Source organism: Microcaecilia unicolor, chromosome 8 (genome assembly GCF_901765095.1).
Source record: "Microcaecilia unicolor chromosome 8, aMicUni1.1, whole genome shotgun sequence".
Classification (NCBI taxonomy): domain Eukaryota; kingdom Metazoa; phylum Chordata; class Amphibia; order Gymnophiona; family Siphonopidae; genus Microcaecilia; species Microcaecilia unicolor.
In genome coordinates, this window is record NC_044038.1 from 184,829,162 (window position 1) to 184,852,871 (window position 23,710).

A 23,710-nucleotide genomic window follows, 5' to 3' on the forward strand; every position below is an offset into this window, starting at 1 on the left:
TAAATAAATGACATTAAATTAATATACAAAAAAATAACAGAGAGTACTGAGTTTGGTGTAATAGACTACAAAAGGCCATACTTAGTTTCATTTCCTTCTCTCCCCTTCAATCTCTCCTTGTCTCTCACCACTCTGGTAAATACTCTTGACTCAATATTTTATAAGATATTTCAACCCAATGAAGTCACTCTGGACAGTTTATGGACTCTTATTGTAGACTAGTAAAAAAGGCCCGTTTCTGACACAAATGAAACTGGCGCTAGCAAGGTTTTCCTCGGAGTGTGTATGTTTGGGAGAGTGTATGTGAGAGTGACTGTGTGAGAGTCAGAGTGAAAGTGTGAGTGTGTGTGTGTGTGTGCGAGAGAGAGAGAGTGTGTGTGAGACACAGATTCTCTGTGAGAGTGAGTGTATGAGACCAAGCGAGTGTGTGAGTGACTGTGTGGCACATAGAGAGTGAATGTGATACATTGTGAGACAGAGTGTGTGAGAGTGAGAGTCAGAAAGACATTGTATATGAGAGAGAGAGTGTGAGCCTTGCCCTCCCAATCCATGCCCATCTGTCCCCTGCCCCCTCCATTCATCCTTTCCCAGCAATTCCCCTCTCTCCCTGAGCCCTGCCATCTCAATCCATGCCCATCCATGCTTCTCTGTCCCCTGCCCCCTCCATTCATCCTTTTCCAGCAATTCCCCTCTGTCCCTGAGCCCTGCCATCTCAATCCATGCCCATCCATGCTTCTCTGTCCCCTGCCCCCTCCATTCATCCTTTTCCAGCAATTTCCCTCTCTCCCTGAGCCCTGCCATCTCAATCCATGCCCATCCATGCTTCCCTGCCCCCTCCATTCATCATTTTCGAGCAATTGCCCTCTCTCCATGAGCCCTGCCATCTCAATCCATGCCCATCCATGCTTCTCTGTCCCCTGCCCCCTCCATTCATCCTTTTTACAGCAATTCCCCTCTCACCCTGAGCCCTGCCATCTCAATCCATGCCCATCCATGCTTCTCTGTCCCCTGCCCCCTCCATTCATCCTTTTCCATCAATTCCCCTCTCACCCTGAGCCCTGCCATCTCAATCCATGCCCATCCATGCTTCTTTTTCCCTTGCCCCCTCCATTCATCATTTTCCAGCAATTGCCCTCTCTCCCTGAGCTCTGCCATCTCAATCCATGCCCATCCATGCTTCTCTGTCCCCTGCCCCCTCCATTCATCCTTTTCCATCAATTCCCCTCTCACCCTGAGCCCTGCCATCTCAATCCATGCCCATCCATGCTTCTCTGTCCCCTGCCCCCTCCATTCATCCTTTTCCAGCAATTCCCCTCTCTCCCTTCCTTGACCCCCCCCTCGCATCCATGCTCTTCTGTCTCCCATGTCCCAGCATGTCCCGCCCCCTTCTTCCCCCCCCCTTCGCATCCTTGCTGTCGTTTCTCCTCTGCTCTCCCGCTCCCATTGTTCAACTGCCCACCCTCTTCTCTTCCCCCTACATCCCTTTTTTTTTTTTTTTAATTTACCTCCGTGGCGGCGGTTCCGGCAGCGCAGCATCAGGGAAGGAGGCGGCGCTCCCGACGTCTAGCCTTCCCTTCGTTGTGTTCCGCCTTCTTCTGACGTCATCCTTGCCGTCAGAAGAAGGCGGAACACAGCGAAGGGAAGGCTAGAGACGTCGGGAGCGCCGCCTCCTTCCCTGACGCTGCGGGTTTTTTTTGTTTTTTTTTGCGCCGTCGACGTCATGACGTTTGCCCTGGACGTCATGACGTTTGACGCGAGGGCGGGGCAGAGACGGCTGGCAGCCTGGCTGGCTTCACGCCACGAACCCTTCAGGGAGTGTTTTAGTGACTTCAGAACGTTGTCCTCATTAGAACGTTCACGGTGCATTTTATTATATTAGATTTAGGTAAAACAATGTGCCCTCAAGTACAAAAATTGACTCAAGATTTATCTACATTAGAGCATAAGACAAAAGAAGTTGACTCCAGAGTGGAAACTTTAATGCATCAAAATAAGGAATATGAAAAAGAAGTTCAAAAGATACAGTCTCATCAAGAAAATATAATTAAAGATTTAACATTCTTAAGGAGGAAACCTGAATTTCTTGAAAATGCAGTATGGAGTAATAATCTCCATTTCTTAAATTTTCCTAAACAATTCACAACTTCTCCGTGAGATATGTTAAGAAAATACATAAAAGAAATACTAGGAGTGGCTGAAGAAGCCATTCCTCCATTTTCTCAAATATATTGTTTGCCTACTAAACTACAGCAAAATCAAGGTAACCAAGAATTAGATGTTTCCGCAATACTGGAATCCTCTGATAATGAGTTGGTAACAGCGTCAACTCTAATTGCTACTGTTGCTTTAACACCAGACAAGAACTGGCTAATGAGACTATTATTTAAGAATAGAGAAAAAAAACTTTTATTAGACTGAGAATCCAAGTATTTCCTGATGTTGCTAAAGACACTCAGAAGAGACATCAGCAATTCCTGATGATGAAGCCAGGTGTTTTTCAGTTGGGGGCTACATTCTTTTTAAGATACCCCTGTAAATGTGTTATTAAATACCAGATGAACAAGTATGGTTTTTTTTATCCACCCCAACTCACAGCTTTTTTTAACAGCTAAGAAAATTACAGGGGGGTCTAAATAATTGCTGTCTTGATAGTGATGAACTGGTATCATTTGAGTAATCAGACTTAGCAAATTCCTATATTATTATTATTTGTAAAATTTTAAATTCCATTTGTTTAACATTTTGAATCCCAATTGTGGACTTGAGTAATATCTGGCGGGATAATTGATTCCTTTGTTCTTAGACTTTGTAAGTTTAATTTTGTCAAGCCAGTTTATACTTGTTTGTAATTAAAATTATGTAAATAAAAAATATATATATTTCAAACTCACTCTAAACAATTATGCTCTTCTTAGCAGAGAGCTTGGGAAACTGATTCTAGTGAGCAATTGTCAGACAAACAACGGTCTCTCTTCTCGTTCTGTGGTCCCAGACCTTCGCTCCTCCTCCATCAATCAATCTCTTTTCTTCCTTCAACATAGAGCCTTATGCACCCCTATTAAATCATTCAAAAGCCAATTTTCCTCAATGTAAATACCTTTTGGCTTGATATGTGATCCAAAATACAGAAAATTATACAGAATCCTTGGCGTTTAAGCACATTATGTGGAAATCTGTTGTAATGTCTTATTCTCTCTCAGATGAAGAAGCTTCTCTGTTTGATTTTCTCATCTCCTTAGCTCTAAAATTGGTTATTCAACATTGGAAAGATAATTCTAACTTGTCCGTTTTTTTTAATGGTGGAATACTGTATTATTGTTTAGGAAATATGAGCACGTTTCTCTAAAGTTCATTTCCCCAACTTGTAAACATAAGCATAAATGGCTTGTCTGATCATTATTTATCTAAACACTCAGCAATCTCCATTTTTTTTGTTACATTTGTACCCCGCACTTTCCCACTCATGGCAGGCTCAATGCGGCTTACATGGGGCAACGGAGGGTTAAGTGACTTGCCCAGTCACAAGGAGCTGCCTGTGCCTGAAGTGGGAATTGAACTCAGTTCCCCAGGACCAAAGTCCACCACCCTAACCACTAGGCCACTCCTTCATTGTACCGTAACAATGTTTCCTCTCATCTGCTCATTTGTTATCTTGTTTTACAAAGCTTCATGCTTGAAGCGTGATGTTCCTTGATACTTACATACATAGCATGTTGAATATAATTTGGCTCTATATGATTTTGTATTATTGTAATGTCAAATAACATTAATAAAGATGATTTTCAAAAAAATGAATTATCTGAAAAGGAATGGCAAACAGAACTGAGAAGATTATGTGCTTCTGATTAGGTCCCTGTTGTATCTGTAGCTTAAGTACTGTGTGCAGTTCTGGTCATCCTATCTCAAAAAGGATAGAGGAACTAGAAAAAGGTTTAGAGAACAGTGACAACAATAACAAAAGGAACATAACACCTTTTAGGGGAAAAAAAGGACTAAACGGGATTTGTTAGATTAGAAATAGCAGATGAGAGATGACATTCATAATCATGGCAGGAGTGGAACAGTTGTTCAACCTATCAAACACTAAACACCCCTAATATGATCCTCTAGCAGATTGAAAATATATTGTAGGAAAGTTTATTTTCATGCAGCACAGGAAATGAGGGCGGGACCAGAGCTGAGAGAGAGAGAAGGGAAAACTGAACTAAGCGCCGAGCCTGCACGCTTTTTATCGCTGCTGCCGGCCGCCGTAACCCCAACGAGGTAAGTCAAGATGACTTTTAAAATTTGGAGGGAGGGAGGACCCTGTGGAACTGGGAGGGGGGAGGACCCTGGAACTCGGAGGGAGAATCGCTGGACATGGGTGGGAGGGGAGAGCAGGGAAGAGAGAATCGCTGGACATGGATGGGAGAGGAGGGCAGGGAAGAGAGAATTGCTGGACATGGATGGGAGAGGAGGGCAGGGGAGAGAGAATTGCTGGACATGGATGAGAGGGGAGGACAGGGGAGAGAGGAGAATTGCTGGACATGGATTGGAGGGGAGGGTAGGGGAGAGAGGAGAATCGCTGGACATGGATGAAAGGGGAGGACAGGGGGCAGAGAAGAATTGCTGGACATGGATGGGAGGGGAGGGCAGGGGAGAGAGGAAAATTGTTGGACATGGATGGGAGGAGAGGTCAGGGAAGAGATTCGCTGGACATGGATGGCAGGGGACAGATAGTATCGCTGGACGTGAGAGGGGAGAGAGGAGACATGCTGGACATGGATAGAGGGGAGGGAATAGGAAGGAGATGCACATGGATGGGAGGGAAGGGCAGGGAAGAGAAGAGAAATGCTGGAAATGGATGGAGAGGAGAGCAGGAGATAGAGGAGAAATGCTGGACTTGGATGGAGAAGAGGGGAGGGAGAATTATTGCTTTACTAGTAAAAAAGGCCCGTTTCTGTGAGCCATGAAACGGGCGCTAGCAAGGTTTACCTGCGGCAGCGTCGGGAGGGCGCAGGACGGCAGCGTCGGGAGGGTGCAGGCGGGTAGTTTTGTTTTTGCGTGCGGCAGCTTCAGTTTCCCGGCGGCTCAGGTGTTTGGACGGCACTCCTCCCCCTGCGTAGCTCGGTGTTTGTCGCAGTGCATCGGAGGGGGTAGCGTCGGAGGGTGGTGGAACTGGCGATTGGCTGAGTGTCATAGCCCCACCCTCCACGTCATCACGTGACGCGAGGTCAGGGCATACACTCATGGGATCTTGCAACTACAAATTTGCATTTAGAATGTTGGGGTTGTGAACTATGTGTGGATGGGGCGTGGCTGAGGGCGGGTCTATGAGTGAGAGTGAGTGGTGCTGACAGCCTAGAAGACTACAGGGCTTCGGTGTTTCCCTGCCACACAGTGAGGTTCTGAACGTTGGAGGTGAGAATTAGTTATATAGATATGGAAACAGGGGAGAGGGGAGAAATGCTGGCCATGGATGGAGGAGAGGAGAGAGGAGAAGTGCTGGACACGGATGGAGGGGAGGAAAGAAAAAAGAAGATGCACATGGATGGAGATGAGGGAAAGAGAGGAGAAAAACTGCACATGGATGGAGAAAATAGGCAAAAGCTGGATCTACATTATACCTCCTCCAGTCAATTCCAAGGAGGAGGACCCAGCTTTTACTTATGGATGTAGGGCAAGAAATGAAGAAGAAAGGAGGAAAGTAAAGAAATACATGGAAGGAAGCCCTGGAAACAGAGTTCAGAGAACAGATAGAGAGCAGCAGAATCAGAGACTGGGACCAATATGGATAGAAAAACAAATTCACCAGACAACAAAGGTAGAAAAAAATCATTTTATTTTCATTTTAGTGTTTGGAATATGTCCAATTTGAGAATTTACATCTGCTGTCTTATTTTACACTGGGTATACTGGAGCTGTAACAGCTTACAGAAATTACGTATAATGAAAAAAATCACATTATCCTTTTCTCCTATACTAGTATTATATTCTCAATGATGTCTGTTTATATGCGCCATGGCTGGTATAAGGGTGTGGCTAATGTGGGTGTGGCTATAATAGAGATGGATCCATATGTGGTGACCCCGCCCATAATGAGTACCGGCACCTTTTTTTCTACAAAAAAAACACTGGATAAGAGTGCCTGCTTTCAGGAAGGTGGCAGTTAACTGGGGTCCAGGGCTATGCTGCTTATTCCAGCTGACAAGCAATAAGACATGCCAATGGTGCATCATGCAATTTCTTTTGACAAGGGTACAGATAGTGATGCTCCTTGAGGACCTTCAAGGCTTCAAAACCTCACCCATTGAATTCTACATTGAGCTCAGAAGAATTTCTATAGTGCTGTTCAGATACACAGAATATGGCCCTTCCTCTGTGGAGCTTACAGTTTAGTCAAAACACAGAGACCAGACATAGGAGTTTCAGGAAATGTATTTATTAGATTTAATGTAATTGAGACATTTCATTTTTGTTTTGAATCCAGCAAGCATGTGCTGACAGAAGACATACTGTTCCGCCAAGTGACTCCTGACCACAAACTGCTGTCCAGGCGACTTCTCACCAAAACCAACCGTATACCACACTGGGCAGAGTGTCTTCTCCCTACCAATGTTTCCCGCTCAGTCTATATTATTGAAGATTCCATTGTGGACCCCAAGAACAAAAGTTTAACAACCTTCACTTGGAACATTAACCATGCACGTCTCATGGTGAGCAAAGGACCATCATAAATCAGTCAGGATAATAGAGATTTTCAGCAGGGGAAAAAGAGGGACTTTTGTAGAGCTTGTATAGTTCAATGGTCAGACCTCAGTTTACTCATAATGTTTAGTTCTGGAGGTTATGGTGTGCTAAGGAGACTGAGAGCTGACTGAGGTTAAGCTAGCTAAACCTATTCAAAGGGGTAAATGTAATTATTGGAGGAGAGAAGACACCAACTGCTGGTACTGACAGCTCTTGAACTAGATCAGGGGAGAAAGCTCAGGAGTGCATGGTTCACATGTGGGTATCTGCAAAAGATGCCATTTTAAAAAGTGGAAATTGATGTATCCTGATAATGGGGATTGTAAAAAGTTGAAAGCAAGACACCTGAATCAATTGCTAATCCATCTAGCTGTATCTACCAATTCCAGAAATGTAAAAGATAAGATGGCAGTTAGTGTATGGCATCAAATGAAAATATTGAGACCTGGTGGGACAGAGTAGGACCATGGTAGAAAACAAACAAGTAGATAAAGGTAGTAAACACAAGATTCTGTAGTCAAGTACAATACAAATTCTGCAGGAAACAAGTTGTATTCAGGAATGGGGGGAGGGGGTATAGCATGGGGAGTTTACTATGTCCACACAGCCATGATGATGAAACTGATTGACATGTGGAGATTAGGCAGGCTGCAAATGTGGAAACTCAGTCCTGTAATAGGTAGTTAGCCTGGTATTGGTTGGGATTATTATTGGGGTAAATCAGTGTGTTTAAGTTTCTAGATGCCATAACTGACTGCTTCATGCAGCAGCTGCTCCTAGAACCAATGAGAGGAAAGTTAGTGCTTAGCAGTGTTGATTGTGATGCAGTAAAATAAAACTATTGTGGTTAAGATATACATTTTGAAAAGGAAGATAGAAGGAAATTAGAAGATTACAAGCATTGTCTACATAAGGCATGGAAATTGTTCACAAGGTAAAGCCCAGAAAGCAGGACTTAGGAAGGTGTGTAAGAACTGACTTGATGAAAAATATTAATAAAATAAAACAGGTAAAAATAATAAAAGCTTTTTCATGTAATTTTTGAAAACAAGAAATTCTGAAGGGCCATTAGATGAGTAACAGGGTTAGAGGGACACTCGGAGGATAAGGGCAGAGTAGAAAATGGAATTCTTTGCTTCGTTCTTTATCATGGAGAATGACAGGGACATAACCTTTTCCTAACCATTCTTTGATGGCCATGATTTCAGTGGAACTGAAACCAAACAGTATGAATTTTGGAGAGCTGCCAGAGCAAATTGATGAAATCCCTGGGACCTGGTTGTATGGTTATTGCAGTGCTTCACAGGACCATCTCTGAGCAAGTAATGCACCCCACAAGCTGTACCCAGGTTGTTTATAGGAGCACATACCCCAAAATTCAGGGGTTTTACAGTTCTAGACGTGAGCCTACGACGACACTTGGGGACAAAATGGTGCGTTTCCTCTTCCTCCACTTGCAAACTCGTGCATGCCTATGTAAGGATTGGGTTTGAAATGTCGTTAGGGCTCTATATAGACATATGAAGCCTCCCCAATAGGTTCTTTTGCTTGGGTGATACATGCCGAATAAAACACTGGGCTCACAGATCAGTCACGGATACAGGGCAAACAGACTAAAGAACTTGTTGGGGAAAAAGATACTACAGTGAATGGTAAAAAGCTTTTTCCTTGTCATCAGCAGCAGACGAATCCATTAACTGATGGGTTGTATCCGCCTACCAGCAGGTGGAGATAGAGAACACTGAAAAACCATAGTGCCCTCTTAGACGGCTAGCTCCATCTGCCTTCAGTATTTCTGTATCTCCCAGCAGGTGTGGATGTAGCTTGATCAGCTCCTGGAAAAATTCTGCCTGGGGTGGCTTCTGTGCTTTGCCAGTTGAAGCTGGGGTGTTGTGGCTGGTGGTGCCCACTTTGAAGGCATATAGGTTTGCCCTTTCCCTGCCTTACCCATCCCCCTGCCTACCGTTTGCCCTTTCCCTGCCTTACCCATCCCCCTGCCTACCGGAGTACCTCTGTTGCTGCCTGCCTCCAACTTTCCTCACAGCGTTTAAAAAAAAATTAATAAATAAGGAGTACGCATTGATTCTGCGTAATTATTCTGAGGCTATTTTCAGCGTGCAGGTTGACCGGAGCTCGTTTGACTCGGTCTTTTGAGGTGAGAGTGGTGCCTTGCTCCTCCGGGAAGGTCTCGCGGACGCCGTTCCGAACGGGGTAAGTTTTGGCGCGAAGCCGCCATTTTACTTATATAATTCCGTCCGGTTGGGCAATGGCTGCTGAAGGAGTTAAACACTGCTCCCGTTGTGGTAAACGCAGATCAGCAGCGGGGCTCTGTAAGACGTGCTGTTTAGACGCTAGAGCTAGTACGAGCATGGCGAGCGATGAATCTTCCCGCTCAATGGAGCTGGCAGCAGGCGCCATTTTGGAAGCGCCGCATGTCTCGACCCTCGCTGTTGCGGAGGAGTCTGAGTGCAGGAGGACACCTCAGTCAGAGGCTACAAGAGGAGCTCCTATTCCCGTTACTCCTAATTTGAAGGCGGAGTTTGTGCTTTTAATGCATAAAGCCTTCATGCTGAAAAGAGCTCTGCTGCAGGTGTCTGACACTGCGCTACTACCTGGTTTCCCCCCGGGTGTTGATGGCCCGGGGTTGGCTACTTCCCCCGAGCGTTGAAAAGATGCTAAACATAGAAGGGTAAATTCCCCATCGGAGAGTGGTGCACTCCCCCCCCCCCCCCCCCCCCCCGCCCCGTGGTCAGGCTGTGGGGATTCTGAGGGTTCTGGTAGGGCCTCATAGTCTGATGAGCCAGAGGAAGGTGCCGGTTTGCTACCGGATCTGGATGATCCCAATGTGGTTCGGATTTTCTACCGCGACAAGCTGCCAGTGCTCATTTCGGACGCCTTGCAGGCCCTCTCGATTGATGATCCTGGCAAGGGCGAGGCCTCCTCTGGAAATCCTAGGATGGTGAGTACTAAAAAGCCTGCTCGAGCCTTTCCTATGCATGACTCCATCCAAGAGCTTGTTTCAGCTCAATGGTCTGAACCCGATGGGTCTTTGAAAGTGGCCAGGGCTATGGGTCAGCTTTACCCTCTAAGTGAGGAGCACTTGGCCCCTTTGGGGATGCCTAAAGTGGACGCTTTGGTCACAGCGGTGACTAAAAAGACCACCCTCCCCGTAGAGGGAGGGGTTGCCCTGAAAGACATGCAGGACCGGCGGCTTGAATCTGCTCTGAAACGGTCCTTTGAAATATCGGGCCTTGCCTTAAGGGCATCTATTTGCAGTTCCTACGCTGCCCGGGCCTGCCTCTCCTGGTTACAACAAGCAGTGGAGCAGCCCGCGGATGGTGCGGAGTCCCTCGCTGAGGTTGCCCCGCGGATGGAGTTGGCCCTGTCATTTTTGGCTGATGCCCTTTATGATCTGGTCAGTCTGTGGCGGTTGCTGCCCGCCGCCTTCTATGGCTACGGCAGTTGGCGGCTGACATGGCCTCTAAGCACAGGCTGGTGAGGCTACCCTTTTGGGGCCTCCTATTATTTGGAGAGGAGCTGGAGAAAATTGTTAAAGACCTGGGGGACCCTAAGCCCCAGCGGTTACCCAGGGATAGGCCAAGGCCTTCTACCAAGGGTTCTGTGTGGCCCTACTCTTCCAGACCTCGCTTCCGTGAAGCTCGCAAGTATCGCCCGGGGGCGCTCTGCTGGGTTTTCTCACCGTGCCCGTTTTCAGCAGAAGAACTCCTTTCGCTCGGACAAGCGTTCCGCAGCGGCCAGATCAAGGCCTGGAGTTCAGGGGCAGCCCCCTCAATGATGGGGCGCCGGTCCATTCCTCGATTCCTGCAGCAGGAGGACGCCTTTCCCTCTTTCTCGAGGAATGGACCAAGATTACCTTAGATCAGTGGGTCCTGGACCTGATCAGAGAAGGTTACCAATTGGAATTCAGCACCCCAGTGAGAAACGTGTTTTTGGAGTCCCAATGCGGTACTGCCGTCAAACGGGCGGTGGTAGAGGAGACCTTACAAGTCTCGGAGCGGTGATCCCTGTGCCTCCCGCCGAACGCAGCTGCGGTCGCTATTCCATTTACTTTGTGGTGCCTCGAAAAGGCGGGTCTTTCCGACTGATCCTCGACTTAAGGTCAGTCAACGAGGCACTAAGTGTGTGGCATTTTCGCATGGAAACCCTGCGTTCCATCATTGCGGCGGTACAGCCAGGAGAGTTTCTCATGTCTCTGGACCTAAAAGAAGCTTACTTGCACATTCTTATTTGGCCCCCGCATCAACGGTTTCTCCGCTTTGCGGTGTTGGGAAAACATTTCCAGTTTTGGGTGTTATGACCTGGTAGTAGTGAGCCCCTGTGCCTCGACTGAGCATGGCAGAGATGGAGTGACACCGCACTCGGTCAGGCAGCCAGACAACCCCTAGCTTCACCTGGGAAGCGACCACCGTTCACCAGGAGTTGTGCTCCCAGCTACAGGTGGCCACCAGGACTTCTGGAAATGGGCGGGGTTGCACGACCACTGACCAGACAGGCAGGCAAACACATAGTCCAAAAGCCAGGAAAATCCATGGGGCAAAGAGTAGTCAAAAACAGTCCATGGTCTAGGCAGGCAGCAAAACAAGCAAGGTCCGGGAAACAAGCCGAGGTCTGGAACACTGGAACTGAAGTAAGGAGCACCGACGTGGACCTCAAACACAATTGAGGCCGAAGCAACGAAGGACTGGAGGCAGGGTAGGAATCAGCCTCAAACATGTGCAGCTGATCCAAGATGGCTGCCCCCATCAGCAGAGTAGCACAACACCCAAATATGGGCTTCCTTCCTGTTCTTGTATACAAGATTGCTGCCCCCTCCTGAGCTAGTCAAGATGGCTGCTGTCCTTGATCCAACCAAGATGACGGTTGCCAGAAATAAGAAACAGAAACAGACCCATCCTGGAGAAACCACATCCAAAATAGCTGGCTATCTCTGCCGGACCGCGCCTCGCCAGCGAATCGGCCGCGCAGGCCTGGAACCAGGTGAGGAACGTAACATCGGGCCTTGCCTTTTGACCTCGCCACAGCTCCCCGTACCTTTTCCAAAGTAATGGTGGTAGTAGCTGCCTTTCTCAGGCGAGAGGATATCAGGGTTCACCCGTACCTCGACGACTGGCTCATCAGAGCGGATTTGGCAGACGAAAGTCGTCTGGCCACAGCCAGAGTGGTCACAGTACTGCAGTCTCTAGGCTGGGTCGTCAATATACCCAAAAGTCACCTGACCCCCCCCCCCCCCCTGTCTCTCGAATATTTGGGGGTCCAGTTTGGCACGGCCTCGGGGTTTGTCCTTCTGCCCGACCAAAGGCAGTGCAAGCTTCAGAATCAGGTCCGTCTGCTCCTGCAGATGCCTCGCCCATGAGCTTGGGACTTTGTCTAGCTGCTGGGGTCAATAACAGCCACTTTGGAGGTAGTGCCGTGGGCGAGAGCGCACTTGAGACCACTGTAGATTGCCCTGCTTCAACGATGGTCTCCAATGTCCCAGGATTATCAACGCAGACTAACGTGGCTCCCTACAGCCCGGCTCAGTATGGAGTGGTGGCTCTCCGACAGCATGCTGCGGCGAGGAATGCCGCTGGCGCTTCCCTCTTGGTGCCTGGTGATAACCGATGCCAACCTGGTCGGCTGGGGAGCACATTGCTAGGGAAGCTATGCCCAGGGTTTGTGGACACCCGCGGAAATGGGGTGGTCCATCAATCGCTTGGAACTAAGAGCGATATTCCAGGCTCATCTGGCTTTTCACAAGACTCTGGAGGGGCTGGCTGTCAGATTTCTGTCGGACAACACGACAGCGGTGGCCTACATAAATCGCCAGGGCGGCACCCAGTGCAGAGCACTGGCCGCGGAGGCCGCTCAGATTTGCCACTGGGCCGAGCTACATCTGCAGCCTCTTTCTGCAGCTCATATAGCAGATCAGAGCAACGTGCAAGCCGATTTCCTAAGCAGGCATCAAATCGACCCAGTGGAGTGGGAACTGGCAGACGAAGTGTTTCTTCAGCTGTATGCCAAATGGGGAATGCCCGTAGCGGATCTGATGGCGCCAATGCCAAAGTCCCGTGCTTTTTCAGCAGACGGAGAGATCCTCGCTCGGCGGGGTTGGATGCTCTGTGGGCCTCCTGTATGTGTTCCGTCCTTGGCCCTTGATTGGGCGAGTTCTCCTGCGAATTTGGCTACATCGAGGAGTGGTGATTCTCATTGCCCCGGATTGGCCCAGGCGGATGCTGGTGGAGGCCCCTCTTCCTTTGCCTCTGGTGCCGAACCTGTTGATGCAGGGACCAGTGACCATGGAGGATCCCTGCCGCTTTGGTCTTACGGCATGGCTCTTGAGAGGGCGCAATTGAGAGACAAGGGCTATTCTAACAAAGTCATCTCCACTCTCTTGCAGGCCCGCAAGCGGTCCACTTCCGTTGCTTATACTCGGATCTGGCGCCAGTTTGAGGCGTGATGTGTTTCAAAGGTGATCACACCCAAGCGGGCTACAGTCTCGACGATACTGGACTTTTTGCAGGATGGATTACAAAAAGGCTTGGCCTACAATTCCCTGCGAGTGCAAGTGGCAGCATTGGCATGCTTTCGAGGGAAAGTCTCTGACTGTTCCCTGGCTGCTCATCCGGACATTGCCCGATTTCTAAGAGGGGCACTCCGGCTCCGCCCGCCAATGCAGCTGCCGTGTCCAGCTTGGAACCTGGGGCAGGTGTTGGAGGCTCTCCAGTGTTCGCCCTTTGAGCCGCTGAGGCGAGCTTCGGAGAAGGATGTGACTCTTAACAGTCTTTTTGGTGGCCATGACCTCTGCGAGACGTGTGTCTGAGCTTCAGGTGCTGTCCTGTCGAGACCCCTTTCTGCAATTCTCAGAGTCTGGAGTAACGGTACATACTGTACCTTCCTTCCTGCCTAAGGTGGTTTCAACGTTTTACCTGAACCAGCCCATTTATCTGCCCTCCTTCTCTAGACAGCAGTTTCCGGAATCTTTTGGGCAGTTGCATCTTTTGGATGTCCGCAGGGCTGTGTTGCAATATCTGAAGATGTCAAATACCTTCAGGACTTCTGATCACATTTTTGTGTTATCAGGTCCTCGAAGAGGGTCTCCAGCGTCTAAGGCCACTATAGCCGGTTGGCTCAAGGAAGTCATTTTTTCTGCGTATTTGCTGTCAGGGCGGTCTCCGCCTGATGCATTCAGCGCGCACTCCATGAGAGCAATTTCCTCCTCGTGGGCTGAAACAGGGGCACTGTCTCTTCAAGAGATCTGTAGTGCGGCTACTTGGGCTTCTAAGCTTTGTTGTTGCAATCACGGAGACGTGGCTAAATGGTTCCCATGAATGGGATGCAAACATACCAGGCTATAATCTATTTAGGAAGGATAGAGAGGGTCGTAAAGGTGGAGGAGTAGCTCTGTATGTGAGAAATGATATCACGGCGACTGAAATGACAGGGACCTGGGGAAAAGAAGAAGCGATATGGATCACCTTAAAAAAAGATGATAGAACCTCAGTCCATGTGGGTGTTGTCTACAGACCCCCGACACAACTGGAAGAACTAGATAGGGATCTGATCGCGGATATTCAAAAGTTAGGAAAGAAGAGGGAGGTGCTGTTGCTGGGACATTTCAATCTGCCGGATGTAGATTGGAAGGTTCCGTCGGCGAAATCGGAGAGAAGTAGACAGATCGTGGATGCTTTCCAAAGTGTTTTGCTCAGACAAATGGTGACGGAACCCACGAGGGAGGGAGCGACGCTGGATCTGGTGCTCACAAATGGGGATAGCGTGTCAAATGTCCGAGTGGGTGCCCACCTGGGCGGCAGTGACCATCAAACGGTTTGGTTTGATATGACTGCTGTAGTGGAGGGCAGCCACTCAAAACTCAAAGTCCTGGATTTCAAGCGTGCTGACTTTACTAAAATGGGGGAATACCTGAGGAAGGAGCTGATGGGCTGGGAGGAAGTACAAGAAGTGGAAGGACAGTGGTCCAGGCTGAAAGAAGCTATAAATAGGGCTACAAACCTTTATGTAAGGAAAGTAAATAAAAGCAAGAGAAAAAGGAAACCGATATGGTTCTCCAAGCAAGTGGCTGAGAAAATAAAGGCTAAAGAGTTGGCGTTCCAGAAATACACAAAAACTCAAGAACAGGAACACGGGAAGGAATACCGGAGGAAACTGAAAGAAGCCAAGAGAGAGATACGTCTGGCGAAAGCGCAAGTGGAAGAACAAATGGCTAGAAATGTAAGGAGGGGTGACAAAAATTTCTTCAGGTATATTAGTGAAAGGAGAATGACTAAAAAGGGAATTGTGAGACTAAAAGATACTGCGAACCGCTATGTAGATAGTGATGAAGGAAAAGCAAATTTGCTAAATAGATACTTTTGTTCTGTTTTCACAGAAGAAAATCCTGGAGCAGGACCGCGATGGACTGGAAAAAGTACAAATGATAGTGGAGTGGATACAGCATCACTTACAGAAGAGAGTGTGTATGAACAACTTGTAAAGCTAAAGGTGGACAAAGCCATGGGATCGGACGGGATCCACCCCAGGATATTAAGGGAGCTCAGAGAGGTCCTGGCGGGTCCTCTTAAAGATTTGTTTAATAAATCCTTGGAGACGGGAGATGTTCCGAGGGATTGGAGAATGGCAGAGGTGGTCCCTCTTCACAAAAGTGGTGATAGGGAAGTAGCTGGAAACTACAGGCCGGTAAGCCTCACTTCGGTTATTGGAAAAGTAATGGAAGCGATGCTGAAGGAAAGGATAGTGAATTTCCTGGAAGCCAATAAGTTGCAAGATCCAAGACAACATGGTTTTACCAAAGGGAAATCATGCCAAACGAATCTCATTGAGTTTTTTGATTGGGTGACAGGAGACTTGAATCAGGGACGAGCTATGGACGTAATCTACTTAGATTTCAGCAAAGCTTTTGACACTGTTCCCCACAGGAGGCTTTTAAATAAACTAGATGGGCTGAAGATAGGACCTAAGTGGTGAACTGGATTAGGAACTGGTTGACGGACAGACGCCAGAGGGTGGTGGTGAATGGAGTTAGCTCGGAGGAGGGAAAGGTGAGTAGTGGAGTGCCTCAGGGATTGGTGCTGGGGCCGATTCTGTTCAATATATTTGTGAGTGATCTTGCCGAAGGGATAGAAGGTAAAGTTTGCCTGTTTGCGGATGATACTAAGATCTGTAACAGAGTGGACACCCCGGAGGGAGTGGAAAACATGAAAAAGGATTTGAAGAAGCTAGAACAATGGTCTAAGGTCTGGCAATTAAAATTCAATGCGAAGAAATGCAAAGTGATGCACTTAGGGAATAGAAATCCACGGGAGATGTATGTGTTAGGTGGTGAGAGTCTGATAGGTTCAGACGGGGATAGGGACCTTGGGGTGATAGTATCTGAGGATTTGAAGGTGACGAAACAGTGTGACAAGGCGGTGGCTGTATCTAGAAGGTTGTTGGGCTGTATAGAGAGAGGTGTGACCAGCAGAAGAAAGGGGGTGTTGATGCCTCTGTATAAGTCGTTGGTGAGGCCCCATCTAGAGTATTGTGTTCAGTTTTGGAGGCCGTATCTTGCTAAGGATGTAAAAAGAATCGAAGCGGTGCAAAGAAAAGCTACGAGAATGGTATTGGATTTGCGTAACAAGACGTATGAGGAGAAACTTGCTGACCTGAACATGTATACCCTGGAGGAAAGGAGAAACAGGGGTGATTTGATACAGACGTTCAAATATTTGAAAGGTATTAATCCGCAAACGAACCTTTTCTGGAGATACGAAGGCGGTAGAACGAGAGGACATGAAATGAGATTGAAGGGGGGCAGACTCAAGAAAAATGTCAGGAAGTATTTCTTCACGGAGAGAGTGGTGGATGCTTGGAATGCCCTCCCGCGGGAGGTGGTGGAGAGGAAAACGGTAACGGAATTCAAACATGCGTGGGATAAACATAAAGGAATCCTGTTCAGAAGGAAAGGATCCTCAGGAGCTTAACCGAGATTGGATAGCAGAGCCGGTAGTGGGAGGCGGGGCTGGAGGTTGGGAGGCGGGGATAGTGCGGGGCAGACTTATACGGTCTGTGCCAGAGCTGGTGGTGGGAGGCGGGGATAGTGCGGGGCAGACTTATACGGTCTGTGCCAGAGCCAGTGGTGGGAGGCGGGACTGGAGGTTGGGAGGCAGGGATAGCGCTAGGCAGACTTATACGGTCTGTGCCAGAGCTGGTGGTGGGAGGCGGGGATAGTGCTGGGCAGACTTATACGGTCTATGCCAGAGCCGGTGGTTGGGAGGCGGGGCTAGTGCTGGGCAGACTTATACGGTCTGTGCCCTGAAGAGCACAGGTACAAATCAAAGTAGGGTATACACAAAAGTAGCACACATGAGTTGTCTTGTTGGGCAGACTGGATGGACCGTGCAGGTCTTTTTCTGCCGTCATCTACTATGTTACTATGTTTTGTCTGGCATTACAGGCTGGATGTTGCAGCGAAGTAAGACGCTATTTTTGGAGCTCAAGTATTGGCTCGTGGTGTGGCCTGTTCCCACCCTAAGTAAGGATTGCTTTTGTACATCCCATCAGTTAATGGATTCGTCTGCTGCTGATGACAAGGAAGGGAAAATTAGGTTCTTACCTTGGTAATTTTCTTTCCTTTAGTCACAGCAGATGAATCCATGATCCCTCCCTGTCTGACTCTGTTTTTTGTTCAGTTCTCTCATGCAGATATGTTCCCTCGTCGGGAGGAGTTGCAAAACAGTTTTCAGGATTTCTATATACTCTTCTATCACAGGAGGTTGAGATCGTCCCTCCTTTGTATGGTTATTGCTCCTGTTCTGGGGCGTTCATTCGCTGTGAGGAAAGTTCATGTTATTCTACTTTGAGGATTCACTCTGCTTTGGAAGTTTCAAATATTGAAGGCAGATGGAGCTAGCCGTCCAAGAGGACACTATGGTTTTTCAGTGTTCTCTATCTCCACCTGCTGGTAGGCGGATACAACCCATCAGTTAATGGATTCATCTGCTGTGACAAAAGAAAATTACCAAGGTAAGAGCCTAATTTTCTCATAACCAGCAAACAAGAAATGGGGGGGGTGGGGCGTATAAGGATTACACCAGAAATATATCCTAACAAAGATTTACTTTAACTAGCCAGTGTCCAGGGACACTCTGATAAACTCCGCACAGGAGAGGTGGTGGAGACTCCTGATATAGGTCTATCCACTGTGCTCCTCAGTAGAGACTGCAAAGTCTAATTTAATTCTGGACTAGGTTTCTCTGAATATTGTATTATGATAACTTCCTGGGGAAAAGCAGAAAACAAATCAATTTTGGCTCCCGGGGCAAGTTTAATCCCTTCAGTCCTGGATGAAACAAAAGAGAGGCTCCCAGCTACAGGAACTGCAAAGGTCAGGAGGTCACTTGTGGCTCTATATTAAGAAAAACATCTTGGCACAAATTGTGGATAACACGTTGAAATCGTAGATTGTATGGCAGCGATTGAAAAAACAAATAGAATGTTCTGAATCCAGAAAGGGAAGGAAAATAAAACTGAGGCTATTAAAGTGGTTTTACAGATCTGTGGTTGCCCAAACCTTGAATATGAAAAACAAAATAGTGGAACTAGGAAAGGTTCAGACAAAGGCAATGGGATGGAATCCCTCCCTTATGAAGAACTGATAAACGGTTACATCTTGGAGAAGAGAGGTCTGATAAGGGATGTGATAAACTTTATAATATGGGTGGAATAGATAGAGAGTGGTTAGTTATGCCTTCAGGTAGAACAGAACTGGGGGACACTCCATGAAAGTTACTGTATTACTTATCAAACACTCAAGCTGTGGTATTTGTTGCTGGGAGATTGTGGTCAAAGCATCTAGGTTATCTGTATCTAGAAGGGAGTTTGGTCAAGTTCTGGGAGAAAAGTCCATAACAGCTGTTAACATGAAGCCTTGAGAAAAGTCGCCGCTTATCCCTAGGAGTGAGTGGCAAGGGATTGATCTGCATTTGGCATTTGGAAAGTACATGCTAGTGACTGCTGGGCTTGATGGATTTTCAGTCTCACCTAGCACGACATATGTTCTTAGGTATCGGGGGGGTGCTGCTGATATGGCTGTGTTGTCTCTTCACAGGTAGTGGAAGAGTGCTGTGTTTACTGTGTGAATCCAGAGAACAGCAGTTGGACTGAGATCAAGAGGCAGGCGTGGATTTCCTCCAACTTGTTTGGTTGTACCAGAGCCATTCAGGTAAGGGATGGCTGGGAATGGGCCCACCACAGCTCCTGTTACATAGAAACATGACAGCAGATAAAGGCCAAGTGACTCATCCAGTCTGCCTGATCGCAGCATCCACTATCTCCTCCTCTCCTTAAGCAATCCCATGTGCCTGTCGCACACTTTTTCTTGAATTGAGATACAGTTCTTGTCGCCACGTATCTACCACCCTTTCCATTAAAAAAAGTATTTTCTTGAGCCTATAACCTCTTAACTTCATCCTATGCCCTCTCACTCCAGAGTTTTTCTTCATTTGAAAAAGGCTTACCTCCTGTACATTAATGCCAAAGAGGTATTTAAACATTTCAATAATATCCCCATCTCTCCCACCTTTCTTCCATAGTATATATAGTGAGATCTATAAGTCTGTCCCCATACGCTTTATGAAAGCGATCACTGACCAATTTTGTAGCCGCCCTCTGGACCGACAAATCCTGTTTATATCTTTTTGAAGGTGGGTCTCCAGAATTGCACACAGTATTCTAACTAAATAGGGTCTTACCAGAGACTTATACAAGGGCACCATCACCATTTTTTTTCCTGCTGTCCATTCCTCCCTCTATGCACCTGAGCATCCATCTGATTTCGACTATCACCTTTTCTACCTGTGTGGCCACCTTAAGGTCATTGGATACAATCACCCCCAAGTCTTCATACACAGAAATACTTCACTCCGTATACTGTACTGTTTCTTTGGATTTTTGTAACCCAAGTGCATGACCCTGCATTTTTTTTTTTTTTTAAAGCATTAAATGTTAATTGCCAATTTGTGGACCGTTCTTCAAGCTTTGCTACGTCGCACACCTCTGGGCTGTCAGCCCTATTAGTTTGGTATCATCTGCAAAGAGACAAACCTTACCAGACAGTCCTTCCACAATATTTCTCAAAGATCTTAAAAGGTGCTGCCCAAGGACGGATCCCTGCAGCACACCACTGATAACATCCTTTTCCTCAGAGCAAACTTCATTCATCACTACCCTCTGTCTCCTTGCACTTACCCAGTTTTTAACCCAGTCAGTCACTTTAGGGCCCATACCAATTGTACTCAGTTTATTTATCAATTGCCTGTGCAGAACTGTGTCAACGGCATTGCTAAAATCCAAGTACACCAAATCTAGTGCCCCTCCCATATCCAACTGTTTGGTCACCCAGTCGAAGAAATCAGCCAGATCTGTCTGACAAGTGAAACCATGCTGCCTTGGGTCCTGCAGTTCATTCGAGTCTTAAAAACTTCACAATCCTCTGTTTTAGAATTTCCATTAGTTTACTTAGCACTGAGGTCTGACAGGTCTGTAATTCCCCAAATCCTTAACTTCCGCTCTTGTGAAGGGGGACCACATCCGCCCTTCTTTAAAGAAGCATTGAAAAGGTCAGACAACAGAGCCGCCAGAACTTCTCTGAGCTCCTTGAGTACCCTCGGATGTATCCCATCGGGTCCAACTGATTTGTATATTTTTAGTTTTGTTAGCTCTTCCATTTGTATATTTGCTTTCCTCACAGCATTTCCAGTTTTCTCTTAGTTTTTCCAAGTATTTTTGCCTGTCTTCCTCTTTCTGCGATGTCTTGTAATTTATGAAGGCTAACCTTTTTATTTTTATTTATTTATTTATTTATTGCATTTGTATCCCACATTATCCCACCTTTTTGCGGGTTCAATGTGGCTTACAATTCATCGTGGATATGGGAAATAGAGGGGAACATATATTTATTATAACAGAGTTTTGGATTAAATGATAGTAATAAAGCAAAAGATAGTATAAAACGTTTCTGGATAAGTCAGAGGTTATATAGTTACATGTGTTGCTCTTTGTTGTATATCTTGTCGAAGAGAGAGGTTTTCAATTGTTTGCGGAAGTTTGTCAGTTCATAGACAGTTCTCAAGTTGCGTGGCAACGCGTTCCAGAGCTGCGTGCTCATATAGGAGAAGGTAGATGCGTGCATTAATTTGTATTTCAGGCCTCTGCAATTTGGTGGGTGAAGGTTGAGGAAAGTGCGAGAAGATTTTTTTGCGTTCCTGGGTGGAAGTTCTGTTAGGTCTGACATGTAGGCTGGGGCGTCACCATGGATGATTTTATGGACTAAAGTACAGAGTTTAAACGTGATACGTTCTTACCTTTTCAGCTACTATATTTGTAACTAAAGCAGCCTTCTTTTCCTCTTACTTTATGTACTTTTCTAACATAAAAGATTGTCACCTTTAAAATGGCTCCTTTCAGTTTTGCTCACTGCTGTTCTACTTCCTTTAGCTATTCCCATACAGCTAACTCCTCCTTTTGAAGTCAAGAAACTTAAGTCTTAAATAAGCCCTTTCCTCCTGTGTCTTAATATTGAACCACACCGATTTCTAGATGCCAAATGATATCCCACTGTAACATCAGAAACACTCCCCGTTTATAAGCACGAGGTTCAGAATTGCTCCATTCTGCGTGGGGTCCATTACGAACTCCTGGAGCAATTCTTCCAGTAGAGAATTCAAGATCCCCTTGCTTCTAGATGATCCGCAGCAGGGACGACCCAGTCGATGTCCGGCATATTAAAATCACCCCCTTGCTTCTAGATGATCTGCAGCAGGGACGACCCCGTCGATGTCCGGCATATTAAAATTACCTATCAGTAGTACTTCCCCTTTCCTAGCTATCTTGTGAATGTCTTCAATTAAATCTGTTAATTTCTTCTGACTATGAAGGTGACCTGTATATCACACCAGTATAAATACATTTTCCATTTCCTCTTTCCAGATTAACCCACAGCGGTTCTTCCTTACCCCATATATCCTGCAGTTCTGTCACTATTCTTAACATATAAATGCCACTTCTCCACCTTTTTTTTTCTCCCCCCTATCCTGTCCCTCTTAAATAGATTATAGCCAGGTATAACACTATCCCAGACATGGTTCTCCGTGACTGTCACGAAATCCAATTTGACTCCTATCATCATAGCCTGTAAATCTAGAAACTGGTTTCCCATACTACAGACTTTGGTACACAAAAGCTCTCCAGATATTTCCCTAGTAATGATTTGGGGGCTTTTTTTCACCCATCCCTGGCAAATTTAGTTTAAAACCCTAAAGAAGCCGAGAACTGTGGATTGTGTTAGCTGTGAAACCAGTCTCCAGTGCTGTATGTATGAAAACACCTTACTACACCTCTGCTTTGAAACGGACATGGAGGCATATTTTCAAAGCACTTTGGGAGGCTAAGTTCCATAGGTTTCTATGGAACTTTGGGAGGCTAAGTGCTTTGAAAATAAGCCTCACTGTCTCCCAAATCAGGTGACTGCTTTAGCTTATGGGTAGAGAAAAGGTGGGGGAGGAGGCAGGTGGGCCAGTACAAAATTAAGTAGAAGTACTACTGATAAATATCTAATTTCTCACAAGACCGGTAGTAAACAATCAAATATTGGAGATTTAACAGTTTTTAAGATAGTCTAAGCTGTGCACGAGATTCAGAGCAAGAAGGACGTTTGAATTTCAACCAGAACATGCACAGCTACACTGGGATGTGACCTGCAAACCCAGGGTCACAACGTTTCATGTTGATACCAGAGGAACCAGTAATGCTAATTGCTAAGTTCTTGGCTTATCTGAAGAGCCAGAATTTGGCTATGAAAAATTTCTGGTAGCTAGTGTGACACATTCTGGCAGTGGTACAGCAAGCAGTATAACATTTCCATCTTTCTGCAGGAGTTTGGGCTGGCGAGATTCAAAAGCAATGTGACCAAGACAATGAAAGGCTACGAGTTTATATTAGCAAAAATGCAAGGTAGGTGAAAACCAGAAATGGTTTAGCACTGCATCATCCTAAAATAATACTGTAGTGTAGCTGGTGGGAACAACAGTACACAGGACAAGTCTCTTTTCCCCCCTCTCCCCCTTATCCGAGAAGCATAAAGGAGTGATTTCTTTCATCACTCGCATGTGGCTTGGATACTGTAGGAAGAGTTCAGTGTGTCTGCTCGCAACCCCTCAGATAAATCTAGTAAGGTGGGTGAACTCCATCTTCCAGAGGAGAACAGGGGCAGTGCTGGACAGGTGGTCTGTAAAGATGGGTTACATGAGGGGAATTATTTAAATGTGCATATTGGTTGCAGGTGAAGCTCCTTCAAAAACACTGGTGGCAACTGCAAAAGAGGCAAAAGAGAAGGCAAGAGAGACTGCTCTGGCTGCTACTGAGAAAGCCAAGGACCTGGCTAGCAAAGCGGCCAGCACCCAGAAGCAGCAGTATGTGTGAGGAAGCCCTCGGCAGTGCTGCTGGCAGAATCTAACTTTGGAACTTTCCATTGTGTTTTATTTGAGAAAATAGGAATCATACTTTGAAATATAATTTCTCATTAAAGATTTTCTTACTGTGAATAGATACTGTCAGTATTAATGTGTTAAGTCATGAGAGGCTGAAATAGGAAAATAAGGGTGAGAGAGAGATTATTGAACCCTGGGTGCAGCTCAGTAACCAAGTCTAAAGCGGTACCGGTGCTCCTGTGGAAATGGGCTATCAAACCGAGGGGAAAAAGCTAAAAAGTTGCCATTTAAACAGTATTGTGAACTAGGGTTTGATAAAGCTATGCCATCCTTACTCCAAAGTGTGATTGAGTGACTACCTGAGAGAACTGGGAAACACAGGCTCTGCTCACTGTTACTAAGAGATTCAGGAGCCAGATTGAATTGGGAAACCACTATTAACAAGTGAGATTTGAAGGCACCTTGCTTTCAGAAATGAACCAGTCTCAGTACAGCTACTG

At 46.5% G+C, this 23,710-nt stretch overlaps 1 protein-coding gene across 1 annotated transcript in view; it reads left to right on the plus strand.

The window, feature by feature from the left end:
• Positions 1-23,326, plus strand: part of PRELID1 (PRELI domain containing 1) — a 41,865-nt gene extending 18,539 nt beyond the window's left edge. Inside the window, exons 2-5 of the mRNA XM_030211674.1 lie at positions 6,470-6,695; positions 18,833-18,946; positions 22,656-22,734; positions 23,063-23,326. Of these exons, the coding sequence (XP_030067534.1) occupies positions 6,470-6,695; positions 18,833-18,946; positions 22,656-22,734; positions 23,063-23,202 (559 nt within the window). The 3' untranslated portion in view covers positions 23,203-23,326. The remainder of the gene's footprint in view (positions 1-6,469; positions 6,696-18,832; positions 18,947-22,655; positions 22,735-23,062) is intronic.
• The last annotated feature ends 384 nt before the right edge of the window (positions 23,327-23,710 follow it).